Source organism: Taeniopygia guttata, chromosome 4 (assembly GCF_048771995.1).
Source record: "Taeniopygia guttata chromosome 4, bTaeGut7.mat, whole genome shotgun sequence".
Lineage (NCBI taxonomy): Eukaryota > Metazoa > Chordata > Aves > Passeriformes > Estrildidae > Taeniopygia > Taeniopygia guttata.
The window spans coordinates 28,446,706-28,465,295 of NC_133028.1; the positions used below are offsets into that span (position 1 = coordinate 28,446,706).

The 18,590-nt window shown below is 34.6% G+C and overlaps 1 protein-coding gene across 10 annotated transcripts in view; it reads right to left on the reverse strand.

The window, feature by feature from the left end:
* The window catches only part of SGCZ (sarcoglycan zeta), a 393,854-nt gene that overhangs the window by 343,320 nt on the left and 31,944 nt on the right, over positions 1-18,590 (reverse strand). For 3 of the 10 annotated variants that reach the window (XM_041715758.2, XM_041715757.2, XM_072928211.1), the window contains exon 2: positions 11-82. The exons of 6 other annotated variants lie outside the window; for them this stretch is intronic. In XM_041715758.2, the coding sequence (XP_041571692.2) occupies positions 11-82 (72 nt within the window). Of the gene's footprint in view, positions 1-10; positions 15,322-18,590 lie in introns of those variants that run through there. One more of the 10 variants, XM_072928217.1, reaches the window with a different exon arrangement.

An 18,590-nucleotide genomic window follows, 5' to 3' on the forward strand; every position in this document is an offset into this window, starting at 1 on the left:
GTCTACTCACAGGACAGAGTAGGGCTTCTTTCCAGCCACAGAGTAAACTGAACTTCCAGTCTCTGGGTTTGAAAACTTGGACCTGAAAATAGGAATGAACAGTCTCATAATGTCCTAGGAGAATATGACTTATTCTGCTGCCAGGTGACTCTCCCCTAACTGATCTCAGCCTTTATGCAATTAAGAGCTAAAGAAAAACCCCTTACTTATAATTTAATATTTTGGAAGATGCTGTATTGGTGGAATCTATAAATTCACTTATACATGCATATGTGCAGAGAGCATATATTTGAATGTAAATTAAGAAATTGACATTTAAGATGGAAAATACAACACCCAGGTGCATTTTTTTTCTGCAATTAAAGCCATGCTAAAGCCATGCTAAACTGCTAAAAGAAACATTATGAAAAATAACTTTTCATTATTCTAGATTTGCTTTAGACATCTTAATCTCAGGTTAGATTTGCAGTCTGGAGGGAGGGAGTAAATGTTTTCTTGTTTTCTTGTTTGCCTTGTTAAATTTGGAAATATGTAACTAACATTTGTACCAAAAAGCAAGACAAATATAGTTAAAAAGTACAACTGCAGAAAGTTTAACTTGAAAACTCAAGACCTGAACCTGAATATTTCTGCAGAGCCATTAGTGTAACATTCTGGCTAAAATCCATACCAGTTACATAGAAAGGTAGATATACTTAACATGTAGTTAATAGAAAGTCTTTAATTGCTGTCATAGAGAACATCCCAGAGAGAAAAAAAAAAAAATGACACATTTTCCTTTTTTGATGGCTAAAAAGTTTCAATAGTTGCAGAATGATTCCACTGTTACAGGTGGAGATTATCTAGAATGCTATTAAATGGCTCCGTTTGCCCTTTAAATAGAGTTTTTAATGTGCAATGCAGACACATGCTGGCAGATCCATGCACAGGCATGTTCTTACAGTGCCAGAGGCCTTATATGAAATTTTCCTGAGCTACTAGATTAAAATTTTGGTATAACTTGTCACTTTGGTGAGAGTCTATGACAACGAACAAACCCAAAATATAAAGTTGCTTACTGGGTGGATGTGAAGCCTTAGTTGTTTTGGCGTTTTTATGTATTTATTTTTGAATGACACAAACACTTGGAGCAACATGAGAATCCAAATGAAATTCCAGCAGACTTTCATTAACTTCAACCAAGAAAGAGTTTCACACCTTCATACTGACATAGCCTAACACAGAAAACCTTTGACAAAGGATAAGCTTGCGTAACCAACTGCTAAAGACGTGAAACATCCCATAAATAACATCACCAGAGCAAAATTTGCCCAGTGTGCAATTCAGAAATTAAAGTAACATTCCATTTATAGCATTTTTTGAGATGCCTGCAGAGTTTGGCACCAGAACTGAAGCATTAAAATCTATTTTTGAGCTGTTGCATGAATATAGAGAGGATTCTCTAGAAACAGCAAGATACCATCACAGACTAGCACAGGAGGTGGAACAAGCAACATTTATTCACAGACTTCAAAAATAGCCTCCAAAGAAAAATATTAGCTGTCAAATTATCTATTGCCAGTACTCTCCAGAGCAGTCAGAATCAGTCTCCCCATTTCATCCTCATTTTTTCTCAGGCTGGGCTCAAGACCTCACAGCTCTCTCAGTGTTCACAAGACCTCCTCACAGTTCCCTCAATGTGCTTCAGCTTTTCTAAGCGAGACTGCCACCATTTCTCTATCTCATCTCATCTCATCTCATCTCTTTCTCTAGTTCTGTCATATTATTTTTTCTTGCCATCATCCAAATTTGTCTCACAAGGATTTTCTTTGCCGTTTCCTGCCTCAGTTCCCTGAAGTTATGCCTACATAAAGTAGAAAGTAGAAGATTCATAGGATGAATCAGACCTGCAAGTCTATTTTTTTTTTGCAAATTTCACAGTTAGTTTCACTGCTGTGACTCCAAATTAAGTCAGGTACATTCTGATGTGAAATCTGTAATCTTCTCTTCACTTGGGTTTTCTATACTGTAAAACAATAATTAACTATGAAGTGCTTTTGGCTTGAGAGCACACCACTAGCAAGTTACACTGAAATGGTGTCCTCTTTCATTCTTTCTGAAATGCATTTTACTATTTGGTTGGGGAAGGCAGGGGAAAGAGTATTTCTTAAAAACATATTAAGATGTTTGCTACTCCCAAAGTTGAAAACTGCCTGAGAAAAATACCAGTTGTGACTTTATGAGCTTTTTTATGTGGGAAACAGGTCTAAGGTAATAAATTTTTTAAATAAAAAACAGTGAATGTTTTTTAAAGTGTCATACAGAGAAAATGTTGTATTTTCACACAGAATATTTACACACATTAAAAAGTAGGTCAATATTAGCTTATGATTCCAGCTCAATTTCATTCTTAAATGTCTGTCACTGGTAACGTGTGTCTCCTTTTGTCAGACCTTTCCCATTTCATCCTTACAGAAATAAAACCCACAAAAAACAACAAACAAACAACAACAAAAAAAACCCCATCTTTTTTCCCACTCTTCAATTTAATCATTTTTCCTTCCATCTCCTTCAATCTCCTTGCTCACTCTCTGGTAGCCTTCACATCTCCACAGCAACACTGTTCTTTCCTTTCCTATGCAAGGTCCCCAACAAAAATTATGAAGGAAAATAAGTCCATTATAGATTAAGGTTGTTACCACTGTTATCTCTGACTGTTATGTTTAAGAACATTTGTAATAAAGAAAGCACAATCTCACCTCCCTACATCATGGGAGATATTCACATGCAAAGTTTTGAGGAAGTCTGAATTGTAATTTTCATGTATCATTTTATATGTGTATAATTTGAAGCCTGATATGTTCAAGCCTCTGTAAGGCTTTTCACTTTATATTCTAAATAACACTATTGATTGTCCAAAATGTTTGTTTTCTAAGCCTAATAAGAGTGAAATAAGACTGATGTTGTATTTTGTTTACTAAATATACATTTTTCTCCTGAAAATCAATACATCTACAGAATTACATGAATGGATTTATATACTTGAATTATCTGTCCATCATATCTTAAGACATGCAGCGGTTATACACCTGTTACATTGCTCCAAAATCATTGTGTTTTCAAGAAGAAAATCTGAAAATTATACTAATTTTCTCCAACACATGGTTTTTTCCTACTTGTTGGTTTTTTGGGGTTTTTTTATATATATATAACTGTGTAAATAAACAAATCATGCATTACACATGCACTATGGATTCCCAGGAAGCTAGAAGCTTGGAAGAGATGTTTATATCAACTTGCAATACCTGTAAAGAAGATGAGGCCCTTTCAGCCTGTGTTGCAGAAATATAATTTTCAGTTAATGATTCTGCTAATTTTCATGTAAAATCATGAACATACATTATTTGTGTATTTCATAAAGGCTAGCACATTTATTTATATATCTTCCAGAGGATAAAAAAAAAATGCATTTCTATTTTGAAATTTGGGCAACTGATCAATTCAAGCTTTTGAGAACCAAGTAAAATTACTTCAAATGGGAAAAAACAAACAAGCAAACACCAACACTTCAAAGAAAAAAACAAAACAAAAAAAACCCTGAAACTAGATGCAGCTATCTAAGCATTGGGCCTACTCTTGCATTACAGATTGCTGATGAAAGGTGACAAGAAAGCTGCATGAGAGCTTAGAGTACAAACTCACTTTTTTTCTCTAAATTTTGGGGACAAAACATTCCACTCAGACCTCCAGAAGATTTTGAAAGAGGCTGTTTCTTTGTTGCTCAGTTTCTCTGTATTTCTACATACACATCTGTATACTCACATGTACACATACACACACTCACACATTTATTCCCACCTTTCTCCCACACATTTAAAACAAACAACCCCACATTGCAAATCCACTGAAAAGTACTTAAAGACAACTTCAAAGCTATATGGTTACACGTGGTTATCTCAGCACTGCTCTCTGTGGTCCCATACAGATACAGCAGAACTTACACCTTCCAGTACCTTAGAGTCAAAGGAATAAGTAACTATTTCTAAATCTACCTAATTTTTAAATCTTATTACATTAAAATTAAGATAGTAACTAGAATAATAAAACTGAAATAAATAACAGTTTTTCAAGAAACTCCAGATGAGTGCTATCCAAGGTACCTAAAAGAACTGCATGAGGGAAAAAAGATGTTTGCTCTTTCACAAATAATAATTCTATATAATTTGACTGTGATGAATGCTGGTACTGAAGTGAGTAAAATTTAAATGCTACTCTCAGCAATTAAACTAAAAACAGTTAAATTGCTGTTCTAAAGTTACTGAAGCATAACTCAAGTAAGTAATTAAGCAAGGCATAAAAATGCTACTTCAAATTTATTATATACACAGCTCACATCCAAAGAGGTATGTTCTTTTGGGATCCTTTTTTCCCAGTTCTCTTTATTGGGCATGGTTGAGCATAAGAAAAAATAATTGTATTTTGCTTCTTTCTTCTGCAGTGATAAACCAGACTGTCAACTGCATATTGCATCACTTGTTCAGGAATCTGCAGGATTTGGGATCCTAACCCTGCCCTTCCCTCCATCCCATCTGTTGTGGAAGTGAATGTAGAAGGGTTTCTGTTAATATTCTAAAAGACTGTTTTAAGGAGGCAGGTGTCATTTTATTGGAGGAGGTGAGGTGGTTTCTTATGGGTTAAGTTTTCTCCTGACTCAACTGCATCTCATCTTTTTCCTGTTTTTATTTTTATTTTATTTTCCTATTTTTATTCCTGTTAAAATATCTTAGACACAATTAGGTTAGAAAATCTGAATATTTAGGCCTATAAGCTGTAAACATAAAAAGAGACATGGGCTATTAAAACAAAAATGCTCTACTGGCAGTTCAAGATTTTCTAGCTCTGCTGTTGATCTAAACAGCAACATGGTCTCATTTATTTTCCAAAGGAGTAAGAGTACAGAAGATCACAGTAGGAAACATACAGCAAAGCTGAAGCCATGGCAAAACACATTGCCATATATTCATTGGTATCAACACTACTAGAAGCACATTCAAAGCATTTATCTCCTCCTGCAGCAGCTGCCTGCAGCTACACTGACCTGGTGCCTCAACAGCTCAGGCACACCAAATGGAGAGAGTCACAGGAGACTGGAAGATCACATTTGGATGATCTCCAAAGCCTGGGGTATGGCCTGGAAGTCATTTATTAAGCATACTTATTTGGCCTAAAGGAGATTTATTAAAATGTATTGTTTCCTCTGGGGCAATACAAAACCTAATTTAAGTACTGAAGGAGATGCTATCTTAAAATTCATTCTTTATAAAACCTCAATGGTCTTCAGTTATTCCACAACTATTTCCTAAAGGCAAAGGGCCTTTACTGACAACAGAAGTAACTCAGAAGAAAACTGGTTAAAATAGGAGTTGTCAAAACAACTTTCATAAAGGTATATAAATCAAGAACATTTATAAGAAAAATTCAATTACTTTCTTAAGCTTCAGAAGAAAAGGCATAGCACATTTTATCTGAAGCAAAAAGGGATAAAAGATACTCAGAACTGTGAAACAAAGGGGCAACATGCTAGACATTCAGACTACTTCGGTATAACAGTGTCAGACAGTCTAAGAGGAATGGGCATGTTATTTTCTGCAGCTTTTCAAAGCCAAAATGTTCCTTGAGATTCTTGGAAGAGAAGTACTAAGATGAAAATGAACTGCTATTAAATATAATTTGGAGTTGTTATGCTGCTTTATGATTACTTTTGTTGACAATATTTTCCACCTGTCACCTCTGTAATCAAAGTTTTATTTTGTTAGAAACTTGTTGAGTTGTAAAATCAGTCTTTCTTGGTTTTAAAAGTGGCTCCAAAAAAATCTCACTAATAATAATAGAGAGGATTTTTTAATAACTTTGTAAAACTTATTAAACTGAGTGTACATCAACCTGAGACTGATTTGAAAGATCAAGGTACTGGAGCAAACTTCTTTTAAATTTAAAATGTCAGCATCAAGTGATAGATTTTAAGGAAAAGCCCTTCCTAGGTGGCAGGCACAGACAAGCAACTCTGGCAGGAAGCAGATGGCAGACACACAGCTGAATGCTCTGAATATTTACCAAGATCATCACTCAAATCAAAAAGGGAAGCACAGAATAGACAAACGAAGGGATGGAAGTAACTCTTAATGTTCAGATTAGCCTCAAGACACAAATTTTAAAAAATTGAAGTGGAGAAAACCACTACCTCTCCACAAATTACTTCAAAATTTTATTGCTTCTGCACAGGTTTAACTACTCTGGGAAGTGTGGCAACTATGAAAAATAAAGTCTCACTTAGCTCTGCTCTTGGGATAGGTAGGATTAATCATTCAAATCTTTAAAAACTGATCAAGGAGAAAGACTAAGTAGGATTAAGAGATACTGGGAGAAAATAATTAATCCAAAGGAAATTTCTAGCTTTTTTTTGAGTTTAAAAGCAAGTCAAACTAATACCATTTCAGACTGAAAGTGGGAGATATGGGGGTATCCTGGCCTACACAATTTTACTATTCAAGCAGATTATCTTTCCTCCTTCATATTTCTAAACTGCATATGTATACAGATCAGCCCTAAGAAACTCGAATAGAGCTCAGTTTTCAGTTCTGAAGGCTGTATTTAAACAGGTATATATAGGAAACAGAATCTTAGTCCTACAACAATAATAACACAATGGCAGAGTCCATCTATTTCCCCAGGGTTACAGAACTGGGAGTTGTATAGCACATGGACTGAGCAAATCCCATTGTGAATGGTTGCAGTTATAGATTGTTACTTTAGTTACGACTGGTAAAGTTACAGGCAATTTATGATAAAATGCTGTTCTATTCAAGCATACAATATTCTCCCATATTGCTCTGGGGTCTTGATTTTATTCTTACTCTGAGAGGTGCTTTGCCACCTTAATCAGTACTGACTGCAAGAGTTACCTGTAATATGCATTTAGAAATCAGAGACTTTGTGACTCAATACTTGAAAATGCAGCTGTCATATTAGTCACTTTGGTGTCAACAAAAACAATTGCTGAATGCTCAAAACCATGCAAATACTTGATACAAAAGCAATAATGTGTTTCAGCTTTCCTGGTGTGTTTGTGAAAAAAATACACTGAATCCAGTGGACAAAACAATCAGGACAGTTTTATATTATTTTACTTTTAACTTGTTAATGATAGGCTTACAAATTTTTCATAGGGAAACTTCTTTCTAAACCTAAGAAAATTTTTTATTTAATTTCTCAGACAAAAAGAATTTTCTTGAGCGGCAAGCTTCAGTTGTAAGTATAATTGAACAAGTATAAAAGGTATAAAATTTCTTTCTAGCAATGAAGACTATTAGATTCCAAGGAGAAGTTCCCTGAACAATAGAAAGCAACAATACTCTCATAACAATATCCTTAGAGGTAAAGAAACCTCGAGAAACAGACAAATACTGAGACTGGTTGCCCAGAGAAGATATACAATTTGTGTCCTTGGATATATTCAAAACTCAGTGAACAAAATGAGATGATTGGGCCAGGTTTAAGCAGGGTGTGGGAATAAGAGACCTTCAGAGACCCCTTGCAACCTCTAACATTCTGCACTTGCATGATTCTATTTTCGCTAACTCTATGCAAGTAATTCTCTCCAAATCACTCTATTAAGAGAAGATAGATAAAATAATTGAAGACTTGAGAACAGAAGCACAGGAGGAGTGAACTGGTTGATCAGAGGTAATTGCTGAATTATTATCAGAACCAGAACCACCAGATAAGAAGTCCTGACAGTAAATTGGGCTGTTTATTCTGTAGTATTTCTAGTGAGCACTTTACTACCATGCTCTTATTAGAACTGAGTCTAAAGCCAGATTGAAAGGCAAATAATGAAATTCACAGAAACAAAGCAAGAAGCACTGAAAGGGAACAAATATACGGAGAGACATATGGAGTAATTAAGATTCAAAGTTCTCAGATTATAGGAAATCATGATATGCTTTGTATTAACAGAGACGAGCAGAGAGAACAAAGCTAGTGGAAAGAGCCTGAAGTCAAATTAAGAGAGGAAGCAGCATGGTACTGGTGGAAGAAGGAAACCTACAGCGAGTGCCTGAGGTGCGTATGTGATGGAAGAATAAATTTATTGGAGATAGCAGTGTATAGTGACAGACTGCAAAAGAGATAAAACCAACAAAGACCTCCTTATGCACATCAGTTTTGCTGCTACAGTAGACCATATTCGTTGAATCAATATGCCAAAGGGATACTAAAGAATAAATAAAATCTCTTAGAGTTGAGAGAATACAGTTTGCACCACTTAAGAAAACATTTATTTAACTGAATAGGTTATAGTATGTTATTATAGATGTATAATAAAATTGTTTCTCTGATTCTTGGAGTACCTGGATACTTGTTTTGTGAATGAAGCATTTTCTACATACTTTATAATGACCCAGCTGGCTACAAAAATTCTTCTATCCATCCCGTACCTTCCAGCACTATTCTCTAGTATAATTAAATGCCTATCAGTTGATAGGAGAATCTGAAAAAAGTTTTAGAGAATCATTATACCAAAAAATGATAATCTATATTTTTGAGCAATTGATGTAGGTGATAAAGCACCTAGGTGACAAAATACTTCTTATGTGTGCATGTTTTGGATGAAAGAAGTCAGATGTGTGGTATCATTGCTTATGGCAGCCTCCCTCTACTCTCCTTATACCTCATGATTATGCTTCCTCAACATATTCACTCCTACCAATAATAGGGTTTAATTAGTGAAATTATCTGTTCTCTCATCAGGCTCCTATAGCCTGAAGTAATTTTCTGCATTCCTTAGTACTACATGTGACTTCAAATGAATCTCATGTGTTGCGTATTAGACCCTTCATTAAGTATCTTTCTGCTGTCCTTACAATCTTTAAAAATGCTCATCCAGAGCCCTCAAAAAATGCAAATACTTAATTTGCTATATTTAGCAAAAACCATTACGAGTATCTGTGCTGGAAAAAATTCAGACAACATTCCAGTAGAAAAAATAGTTCTATCAAGCTGAAGAAAATATAGCTGTGGCACATATTAATTAATACCAGCTCTGTTCATCATATACATTATAGACCAAGGACAGATTCATGCTAAGTCCAGATTCAGTCAGGAGTCCAACAATAATTAATGTCTCTGAAAACATGCAGAAAAATAAATTATCCTTCGGTTAGAACCATACTTCCTATCCAAAAGTATGCCAACACTTTTTCTTGTTTTCTTTCTTGTAATGACAGAAGAACTTGAAACATTTATACCAGTTACAACTGTAGTCTTTGTATTTGGCATGTAGTGGAACCATTTGATACCTTTCTGCCTACAACAAGAAAGAATGCATAACAATATTGTAATAGTCCTCTGACATTCTTTATAATATGTTACTGGACCTATAGACACTAATCATTAACAATCCTGTTTGCTTTAACACAAGAAAATTAAAAAACTAAGTGCATGATAATGGGCATCTACCTGGCAGTTTTAAAGGCTTTTTTTTTGTTGTTTTGGTGTTTTGTTTTTTTAAGGTTTTTTTTTTAAATAGGTACAAGTCTGGACCTTCATGTTTTTTCAGAACTGTAACACATTACTAATATGCATTGTCCCCACCTCCTCACACTCCTTGATTCCTCATCCTTACTATCTCATAGAAGAGGTGCACTCAAGATTTTCCATGCAGCCTTTTTTTTTTGCAATTTTGGTGTGTACTCTTCAATACACAAATTTGAATTTGGGAATGATAAATCTCTTCTGATGTACTACATCAGAGTTCTGCCCCCTTAAATGGAGTAGGCACTTACATCAGTCATATATCTTCCAGGTTTCTCATTTCCTGAGAGTGCATGCAGCTATTTTCTTTTCATTATCTATTTTTCAGTCAGCAGTAAGAATATGACAGTCTAAATTTAGGATAATCTCAGCCACAGGTACTGTACAGATATGTTAATAAAAAAGGCCATTTTTCTTTTTTCATTTATACCAACCTGAACAGATATGCAACACAGTCTTTGGAGGGGCAGAAATTAGGGGATTACTTTTGTAATCCTTTGTAGAATATTGTTGCTCAGCAGATTCTTTGTGAATCAGGAAGGTGATCCTGCAATCATCACAGCTCATCAAATTTCACTTAATAAGAACTCAAGAGGGCACTGGTGAGAAATACAGTGTAGAGGAATTACTGGAATGAATTTAATGATACTGCTTTACAAATTGTATCTAGTACTATTCAATTAGTTTGATGTGTTGAAATCTCAGTGGAAAAACTAAACAAGGCAATGTTTATTAGAAAAAAAAAGATTTCTCTCAACTAATATTGATCAATACAAAAAACAAACTTTCCTGTCAAAAGAATTATGTCAGATGGCTTCTCCCTTTCATTCAAATCACATCAGCTGATCTCACAATTTTTTCCCAAAAGCCCAGACTCACACATCACAATAGCCGCAGCATTGCTATAGCAACTGGAGGGAGAGTTGCTAAAAATGTATACAATTCAATCATTCCACAAGACTAATTTGCAAAAAGTAGCTAATAGAGAAAACCAAAGTGATGCCACTGCTACACACCCCTCCACATCCTCCCAACAGAGAGCACACACACACACACACACACACATTCTCACTCACTTGGCACTCTTCACCATCAGCAAAAAGGAGAAATTTTAGCTGATGTAATTGTAAAAGACATTAATTTCTTGAAAACTAAGTGGTCTCAATACATGTTGGAATGATTGTTTTCTACCTCTCAAGATTGTCACTACACTCCACTAAAGTTTAACAAAGTATGTAACACAACCACATTTTTGGCATTGCAATTAGTTTTAAAAAATGTTTTTCTCAAGCCCAGGAGACCATTAAACTCTAGCTTTCAGAATGCTGCATGTGACATATGACACAATTTTACATATGTCAGAAGTCAGGAAAACAGTGGAGGAAAATATGGTTAGAAAGGTTCAGCACCCCTTGGAAGAGAGGTTTACTGGAGGTCAGGCTTTTGCACAGTAACACACAGTCTCATTCAGTTCAGTTGTAACTTTTCATGGGAACTTCCCAATTTAAAAAAAAATCTATTTCACTGGAAATTATTTTTTAAAAAATTAATTTTGTGCACTAAATACTATGACTTTTTGCAACATAAGCATTTTCAAAATATTTGTTCTGCTACCAAATGTGCTTATACAAGGGAAAAGTTCAGATTAGGTTTTATTCCTCTAACTTCATACAAATCCCCCCCAGAAATTTTCATATATTATGTCTCATCTATTAAGCAGAGAAGTTAGTTTCCCAGTCTTCCTGACTTGTCTCTTCAAAAGAAAATTTAACTGCTCTGTACATATATATACTAGAACTTAGGTATCATGGTTTCAGTGCTATGTGATCAATAAACATCACCTCCATCTATCATACTCAAACACGTACTTTGGTTTCAAAGGCATAATTAGCTGGAGTTTACAAACTTTAACAGTCAAATTTTTTGTAGCCTATTTTCCATGTGAAACCTCAAATACTGAATTATATTGCATCAAGTACAACATTCCATCAGCTTTTTATTCTTTTTCTTTCTTCTAAAACAGATATAGAAATAGATCTTTTTCTTGCCTCCGAACAGCCAGCATCACATTCTAAATACTTATCAAGTTTCTAATAGGTTGAACTGAAGTTTTAGCATAAAATGCTTTTAGTTGTTTTGCTACAAAGATGGCTTTCTGCAGCCATCAGCTGCAGCTCTGAAAGCACTTGAAAGGTGTAGTTCTTTTTTGATAGCAGCTTGTGTGATAAATATGCCCACTGATAGCAGAAACCTGCAAGCAAATCTTCCAACTGATGCCACGCATAGCCCATAATTGCTTGTTAGTAGTTCAACTCATTTCAAATAAGTCACTCCAGCCTTTCCCCCCCAGTCACAAGGTTTGTAGCGCGGAGTGGTTTGGGTTGAGCAGACTGGAGAGCCACAAGTGCCCTCTTCTGGATATCCAGTGCTACTCCTATTTATCCATGGACCAGCACCGAGGACTGATTCGTGACCAGATGTCTCAAACACTCTCTGCTCAAGTGTTTTGCATTCTGTATCCCTTGTATGAAAATGAAAAGATTTCTTGAATTGTAATCTTTTTAGTAGAAGCTACACAGATTAAAGAGTATCAACCAAATAGCTTAATAAGAAAATACCTAGCTGTGTAATTTAGGAAAGATTATTTCCTCATCATTTATGGGCAATGTCTCTGTCAATGTGTTTCTTAACTGAGTACAGAAAATGGATCTTTAATCCTATCATTTTCAAGCATCATTTAGATTAAGAATAGTTCTCCTTTTTCCTCCAAGTCTGATTTTTTTTCTTTTTGTCTTCTAATATCAATAAGGATAATCTATATATGAAGGAAAATATTAGAATGTCAAAATTCAAAGATGAGTATATCTTATACCTAGCTACCAATCCTCCGTGAGGTAGATAAAATGTCTCAATTCCCATCTGTGCTGGGAGTGTTCACAGGTCTGAAATGCACCAAACTACATCCATAAATCAGTATGTGCCCAAATAGAGATTCAATTTATTTCCTATAGGTTTAAATATCTGCATATCCAGGCATACACATTCACATACATTAAAGATTAGAATGAATGCTGTACATGACAACACAACAAGAAAATGATTACACAGCTACTGAAAGGAACACTGTAGACATGGGTTTATTCTATAACCAGCAACATTTGTAAAGTTATAAACAAAATTGAAGCAAAATTGAGAAAATTTTAATTAAAGGATTGATTATATTTTACTTCAGCTCTCTAAGAAAGTTATCATTATGACGCATAGGAACAACCAGGAAGGTCACATAAGCTGTGTCCAAGTTCCTCTCATACTTCATCTGACTTGTATCTAAAGGATATGGGGAAAAACAGGTTATGAGACCCAGTAATTCTGTATTATATTTCATTCAGCATACATACATATTACTGAGATCCAGCACATACAGTGCAGCAACCCTTCTGAGATCCATTAATGTGAGAAAAACCTGTCATGTTTCCAGTGTATAGAATAAAGGCAAACTTTAAGCTTCTCAGCTTAAGAATGGAAAATCCAAAGTCAAAAAGAAAGAGTGGAATTCACACGTTGAATTTGCAGGGACTCCAGACAAGCACAGTTATTGTCATCAATTGTCTTGCAATTTTTCTTCTTAGCTAATATCATCATGTCATTCTTCAAGGTGAGTCTGGAAATCAAAATACAAACAGAAAAGTTCTTTCCATCATGACAGTGATGGAAACTTGTAAATTTTCAATGGTCATTCATGATTTTTCTATCATGAAGTTATGTGGGGAAGCTACCCAGCTCAGCTATGCTCAGGCTCATGTTGAAACTCCACTACAGTCTCAGGTAAAAGTGTATATATATGTATATATATATGTATATATTTAGTACCTCCACCTATATTTTATTTCCTCACTTTCTCAGTAGCAGCTCCTGTAGCTCTCAGATCCACGGCTAATCCACAGTGATCCACTGTCACTGTGGGTTCACAGGTGGGAAACTAAGTCAGGAGAAAATGAAAGATCCAGTCAACCAAAAGGTAACTTGCAGCTTGCAAACTGTTCTAGAAAATCCTGGTCCTCAGCACAAAACATGGCATTAAGTAGTCATGCCATGCAAAAAGCAACCAAAAGTTGCAACCAAAATCACATGAAAGACATACCAGTTGTTGCAGGCTGGACTTGGAACATTAATCAAAATTAATCAGACAACCAGCAAAGGAACAAAATATTAAAGCAAAAATCACAAAGCATTCAAACTCTACATCCCAGATGTGCATGCCATTTTTCTTGTTCCCTATGAAAAATTGCTGATAAATGTGAATTTCTGATTCACTCCTTGCAAAAGTATTTCCTATCTTAAACCTGAAAGTCCACGTAAATGAACTCAAATAATAAATCATTCTTTTATTTTATTTTACTCCGCTCATATTTGTTATACCAGTTAATGTTGCTGTCTGTAGGTGATTGGAAAATACGATGATGCCAGAAAGTAAAGAAGAACCACATTGTGGATGTGGTAGCAACTGGGGAAATGCCAACCTACTACATGAGTCAACACTAAAGAGGGGAAACCAAGAAATTTTCTATCTTCCTCTTGTCTGGCACATAGATCTATTTGCAGATGTATTGTACCTATTGATCAGGATTTGCGCAGTTATTTTCTTGTTTTCTCAACAACAGGTGTGCTTATAATAACAAAAAAAAAAAGCCCTCAATTATCAATGTCTTAAAGATTTTTCACAACATATTCAATTCTAACCTCTTTAGATTTCTGAACAAACTTCATTGGTTTGTGCTGCTTTCTAGTACATCTTTATCTGAAGAAACTCATTAACATGCTGGCTATATCATTTGCTAATCACTAATGAAAATGTTAAATTAGATCAGACATAACATTGATTTCTGTGACATCTCACTACACACTTCCTGCCCTTAACATCCCAGTTCAATATATTGTTGCTTATCATTATCTTTTATTTACGTTCAGTCTTTTGGACAGTTTTCAGCCTCTGTGTTATTTGAGTCAATTTACATTAATTTTTCAATTAGACTTTGCAAATCATTATATTATTATTTTTTTACTATCACAAGTACTTTGTTAGATTTTACATACATTAAGCTTCCTGTATCCCTATTTTTTTCTGTCTGTTATTTATTAGATGATTTGAAGTTACTTGTGCCTGATATTCTTCATTCTTTCCTTATTCTATCACTTAGTATGCTTTGAGATCTTGCAAAAGCAGCATCTGTTTCTGTATACTACAAAGACTCAAAGTTAGGACTCTTGCACAGTGCTGCAATATTTAGGATCATGCTTTCTATCAGCAATATTTTTATCCCATCTCAGTGGCAGCTTCTCAGCTCTCCATGACTTCTAAAAGGTGGTAACCACCCTATAGATCCTGGGATGCATATGTTCCAAACAGCTAATCCATGCTTTTCCTCCCAACCTTCTAGTCCTATACCCATAAGATTTTTTTTCTGACTTGCTTCCTTTCTACAACTTTTCCTAGACAAAAAAGGCAATAGCCTTTATTTATGCTGGAATATACTAAGCCCTTTCCTTTCTGCTTTTTTTCTTTCACTGTTTTTATGCTGCAGTTAATAGGAATAGTAATACATTTCCTTCCTTTCTACTAAAAAAAAAAAACTGAAAAAATATACTAGATTAATATATGGGTGCTTAAACATCATTTTAAAATCCACTGATACCCAGCCAAATCATGTGGCACAATTCTGAAGAGAAGGCTTTTGTCTGGTCCATTTGTAAAACAATTCTAAAAAATGTTCTGATTAAATAGAGCTTTTTTTATAAATCTTTTAAGAAATCTTAATTGAGCATCTGAGGAAAGATATAGTGCTCTTATTTAACTATCTAATAATCATCAAATAGATAACCAGTACTTTGATCCCAACCTTATGTTATTTTCGAATTGGTCAGAATGATTAAATTTTTGGTGTGGGGGAAAAGCAACATTTGTGCAATGAAGATCATATACAATCTTAAGTAAAATCTATTTATATCTAGGTCTAAATTTATTTGTGAGCTTTCAGGGAATAGTATTAAGTTCCTGACACCATAGAACTGATTAATCAGATTCTATGCAAGAAAATTTGTAGTAAATATGCTTTTGAAAGGCAAAAGCAATAATGAAATATGTCTATTATATATCTAGAATCCAGCACACATCATGCCAAAAAGAACTTGCATCTTTTCATGGATGATAATTACCATTTAGTAGTTCATAAAAAACTACTAACTGTAGGATTTAAAACACATCCAAACCAAAAAAAAAAATTAATTGATGATACGTATTGCAACTACACAAGACAAAAAGCACAAAGATATTTTTTTCCTGTACACAGCAAAAACTACCAAAACAAAGAAAAAAAATTTGTGAAACTACAATAATTATTTTCAAAATAATTTTATTTGGGTAACTTTATGGTCAAGAGGTAATAATTCATAGCTGGAGGAGAGAATTATGACAGGTGCCCAAACACAAGCTGCCTTTTCATCTCATTGTAAAAAGGTGTCACACATGAGAGGGGACACTGGAAAATCCTGCACTCTCCTGTGCAGCACACCATACTAGGAGCTCCAGCACATGAGACTGGCAACAGACCTTTATGTATCAGAAGCAGGTAACAGAGGGTGGATCAAACTAGATGCCTTTGCTGTAGATGGCTACAGACAAGTGAAAGTAATTTAATTCCATGTATATTATTTCATATAAGCAAAGCAGAAGCGGAATTTAACATAAGTTTGAAATAAATGCAGAAATAGTGGGAATGTAATTTTCAATGTGAAGGTCTGTGGAAACTTGCATAAAGTGTTGGGTATTGTTGCATGGAAGTCTGTTTTTAGGGTGCTTTGAGGTCAGTATAGATTTAGAAATTTAGGTTTAATTTAATGATCATTTTAAACAATCAAAAACAATATCTCTTTGAACGCATACTTTTATTAAAGAACTCATACATGAGTAGAGAAGTTACCATTAGATTGAAGGAATATAAATTTTATCTATTTACATTTCCAAATTCCTTTATCTGTTTTTATTAAATTCTTTCTCCCCATGTTTTGCTTTCCTTATGATCACAATTTGACATGAAGCTGATTTTAATTTTAAGCTGTTTATGGTATACCTCCAACTTTCATCTGTTATTTGCACTTCTTGTGATCTCTTTGGAGAAAGGAACGGAACAAGTATTCCCATCTCTACAAGCAGTATCATGAGTATTGTGGGAGTTACCAAAGCACTAATAATGACAAGAGTAATAATGTAGACTCTTTTCTCTTATCTGCTCTATCAGAATCAATTCACCCATACAACATTAGCACTTCACTATCATCCACCAATGAATTGCCAAAATATTTAATTTAAAAACTGAAAACATGTCTTGGCTGCACACACACTGAAGTATTAAAAAATTGGAAAGCAAGCTGTATGCTGCCTATGTGTATTTTATTTAAACACAGACATGGAGCATCATTATGAGCATCATCATCAGCCTAAAAGCACTTCTCACACTCAAAAATGTTTTGGCCAGGAAAATCAGTATCACAAAAAGCAGTCACTTCTATTTGCAGATACAAGATTTCAAACGAAAGACTACATTGAAAGACTGAAAACTTGTAGTCAAAAACAAGCTAAGAAATTCTGTGAAACTGAGCATGCTAAAAGACAACAGATAAATTTTCAAGTTCCTGAATGCATAGAAACAATAATCTAAAACTTGTAGCAAAAGTCCAGAACTGAAAGAGACAACATAAGAAGCACTTCCTAGAATCATCACTGATGTTTCTTTGATGTTACCATCTCAATACACAGCAGGACTCCAAGTGAAACAACTTCAGCACTGGGTATCCCTCAGGAAAGGTATTAAAAATAAGTCAGAAGAATATAGTTATAAACCACCTCACCACCCCAAAAAACTCCACTACCTTAACAATATCTTATACAGAGCAGCACATGCAACTCTACATCTCAGTTGAGTTAGAATCCAAAGCACAGGGGACTCAGTGAAGTACAGACAAGGGCAACCAGAAAGATAAAATTTTGCAGCTACTGCCCTACAACAAAAGAGCAAGAAGGCTGAGATTCCCTAATTTGGAGATAACAAAACCAAAAGAACATGATTACACCTCAAAGTTTTCTGAATAACTTCAAAACTATTTCTCACTAAATGAATAATGCTAGAACTAAAAACCACTCAATAAAGCTAGCAAGAGACTACATTAAAGCAGATAAAATAAAATACCATAAAATACCATCTATAATTTGTTTCTGTATCTCAAGATTGTGGAGATAAATTGTACCAGTAAGGTAAAAAACACGCTACAAAAAAAAAAAAAAAACAAAAAAAAACAACCAAACAAAACAACCCCAAAATAATCCACATCAAATAACCAAAAAAAAAAAAAAAAAAAACCAAAAAACAAAACCCCCACAACCCTAGCAGGACACAGAAAGAGAATGAAAAAGAATGAGAAGTTAAAAGACAAGAAGGATCTTATCTGCTAATGTCCCTGAAAATACAGTTCTGGGCTACCAAAACAAACAAACAAAAAATAGGCTATTCCCCAAATAGCACTTCTCCTTATTCTCAGCTGGAGAACATTAAGCTGGACGGTTAATTGCTGTGACTCAGCTGGGCCTTCTTATGCTATAATTTGTTTTACCTTTTATCCTGAGAAATTCTATTCTTTTCTTACAAGAATGAAAATGCAATTATTAATAAAACTAACACATACTTATTTGGCAGTCTGTTAACTAAGATAATATGCAGTACTTCAAAATAAAATGTCAGAATTTAGTTACTACAAGGAATAAGAACCTAACAGAAAAAAACCCACCTCCCAAAGCATTTTTCACTGAATAACCTGGAAGGACTGAAGGAATGAGTGCACCCTGTTTACTGACATGACTATACACCTACAAAAAGTCAGTCACACCCATTTCTGACTTTTAGGCACATCATATTAAGGACTGTGAAGTAACTGAAGATGACAAGGTTTTTCTTCTAAAAGAAAGAAAA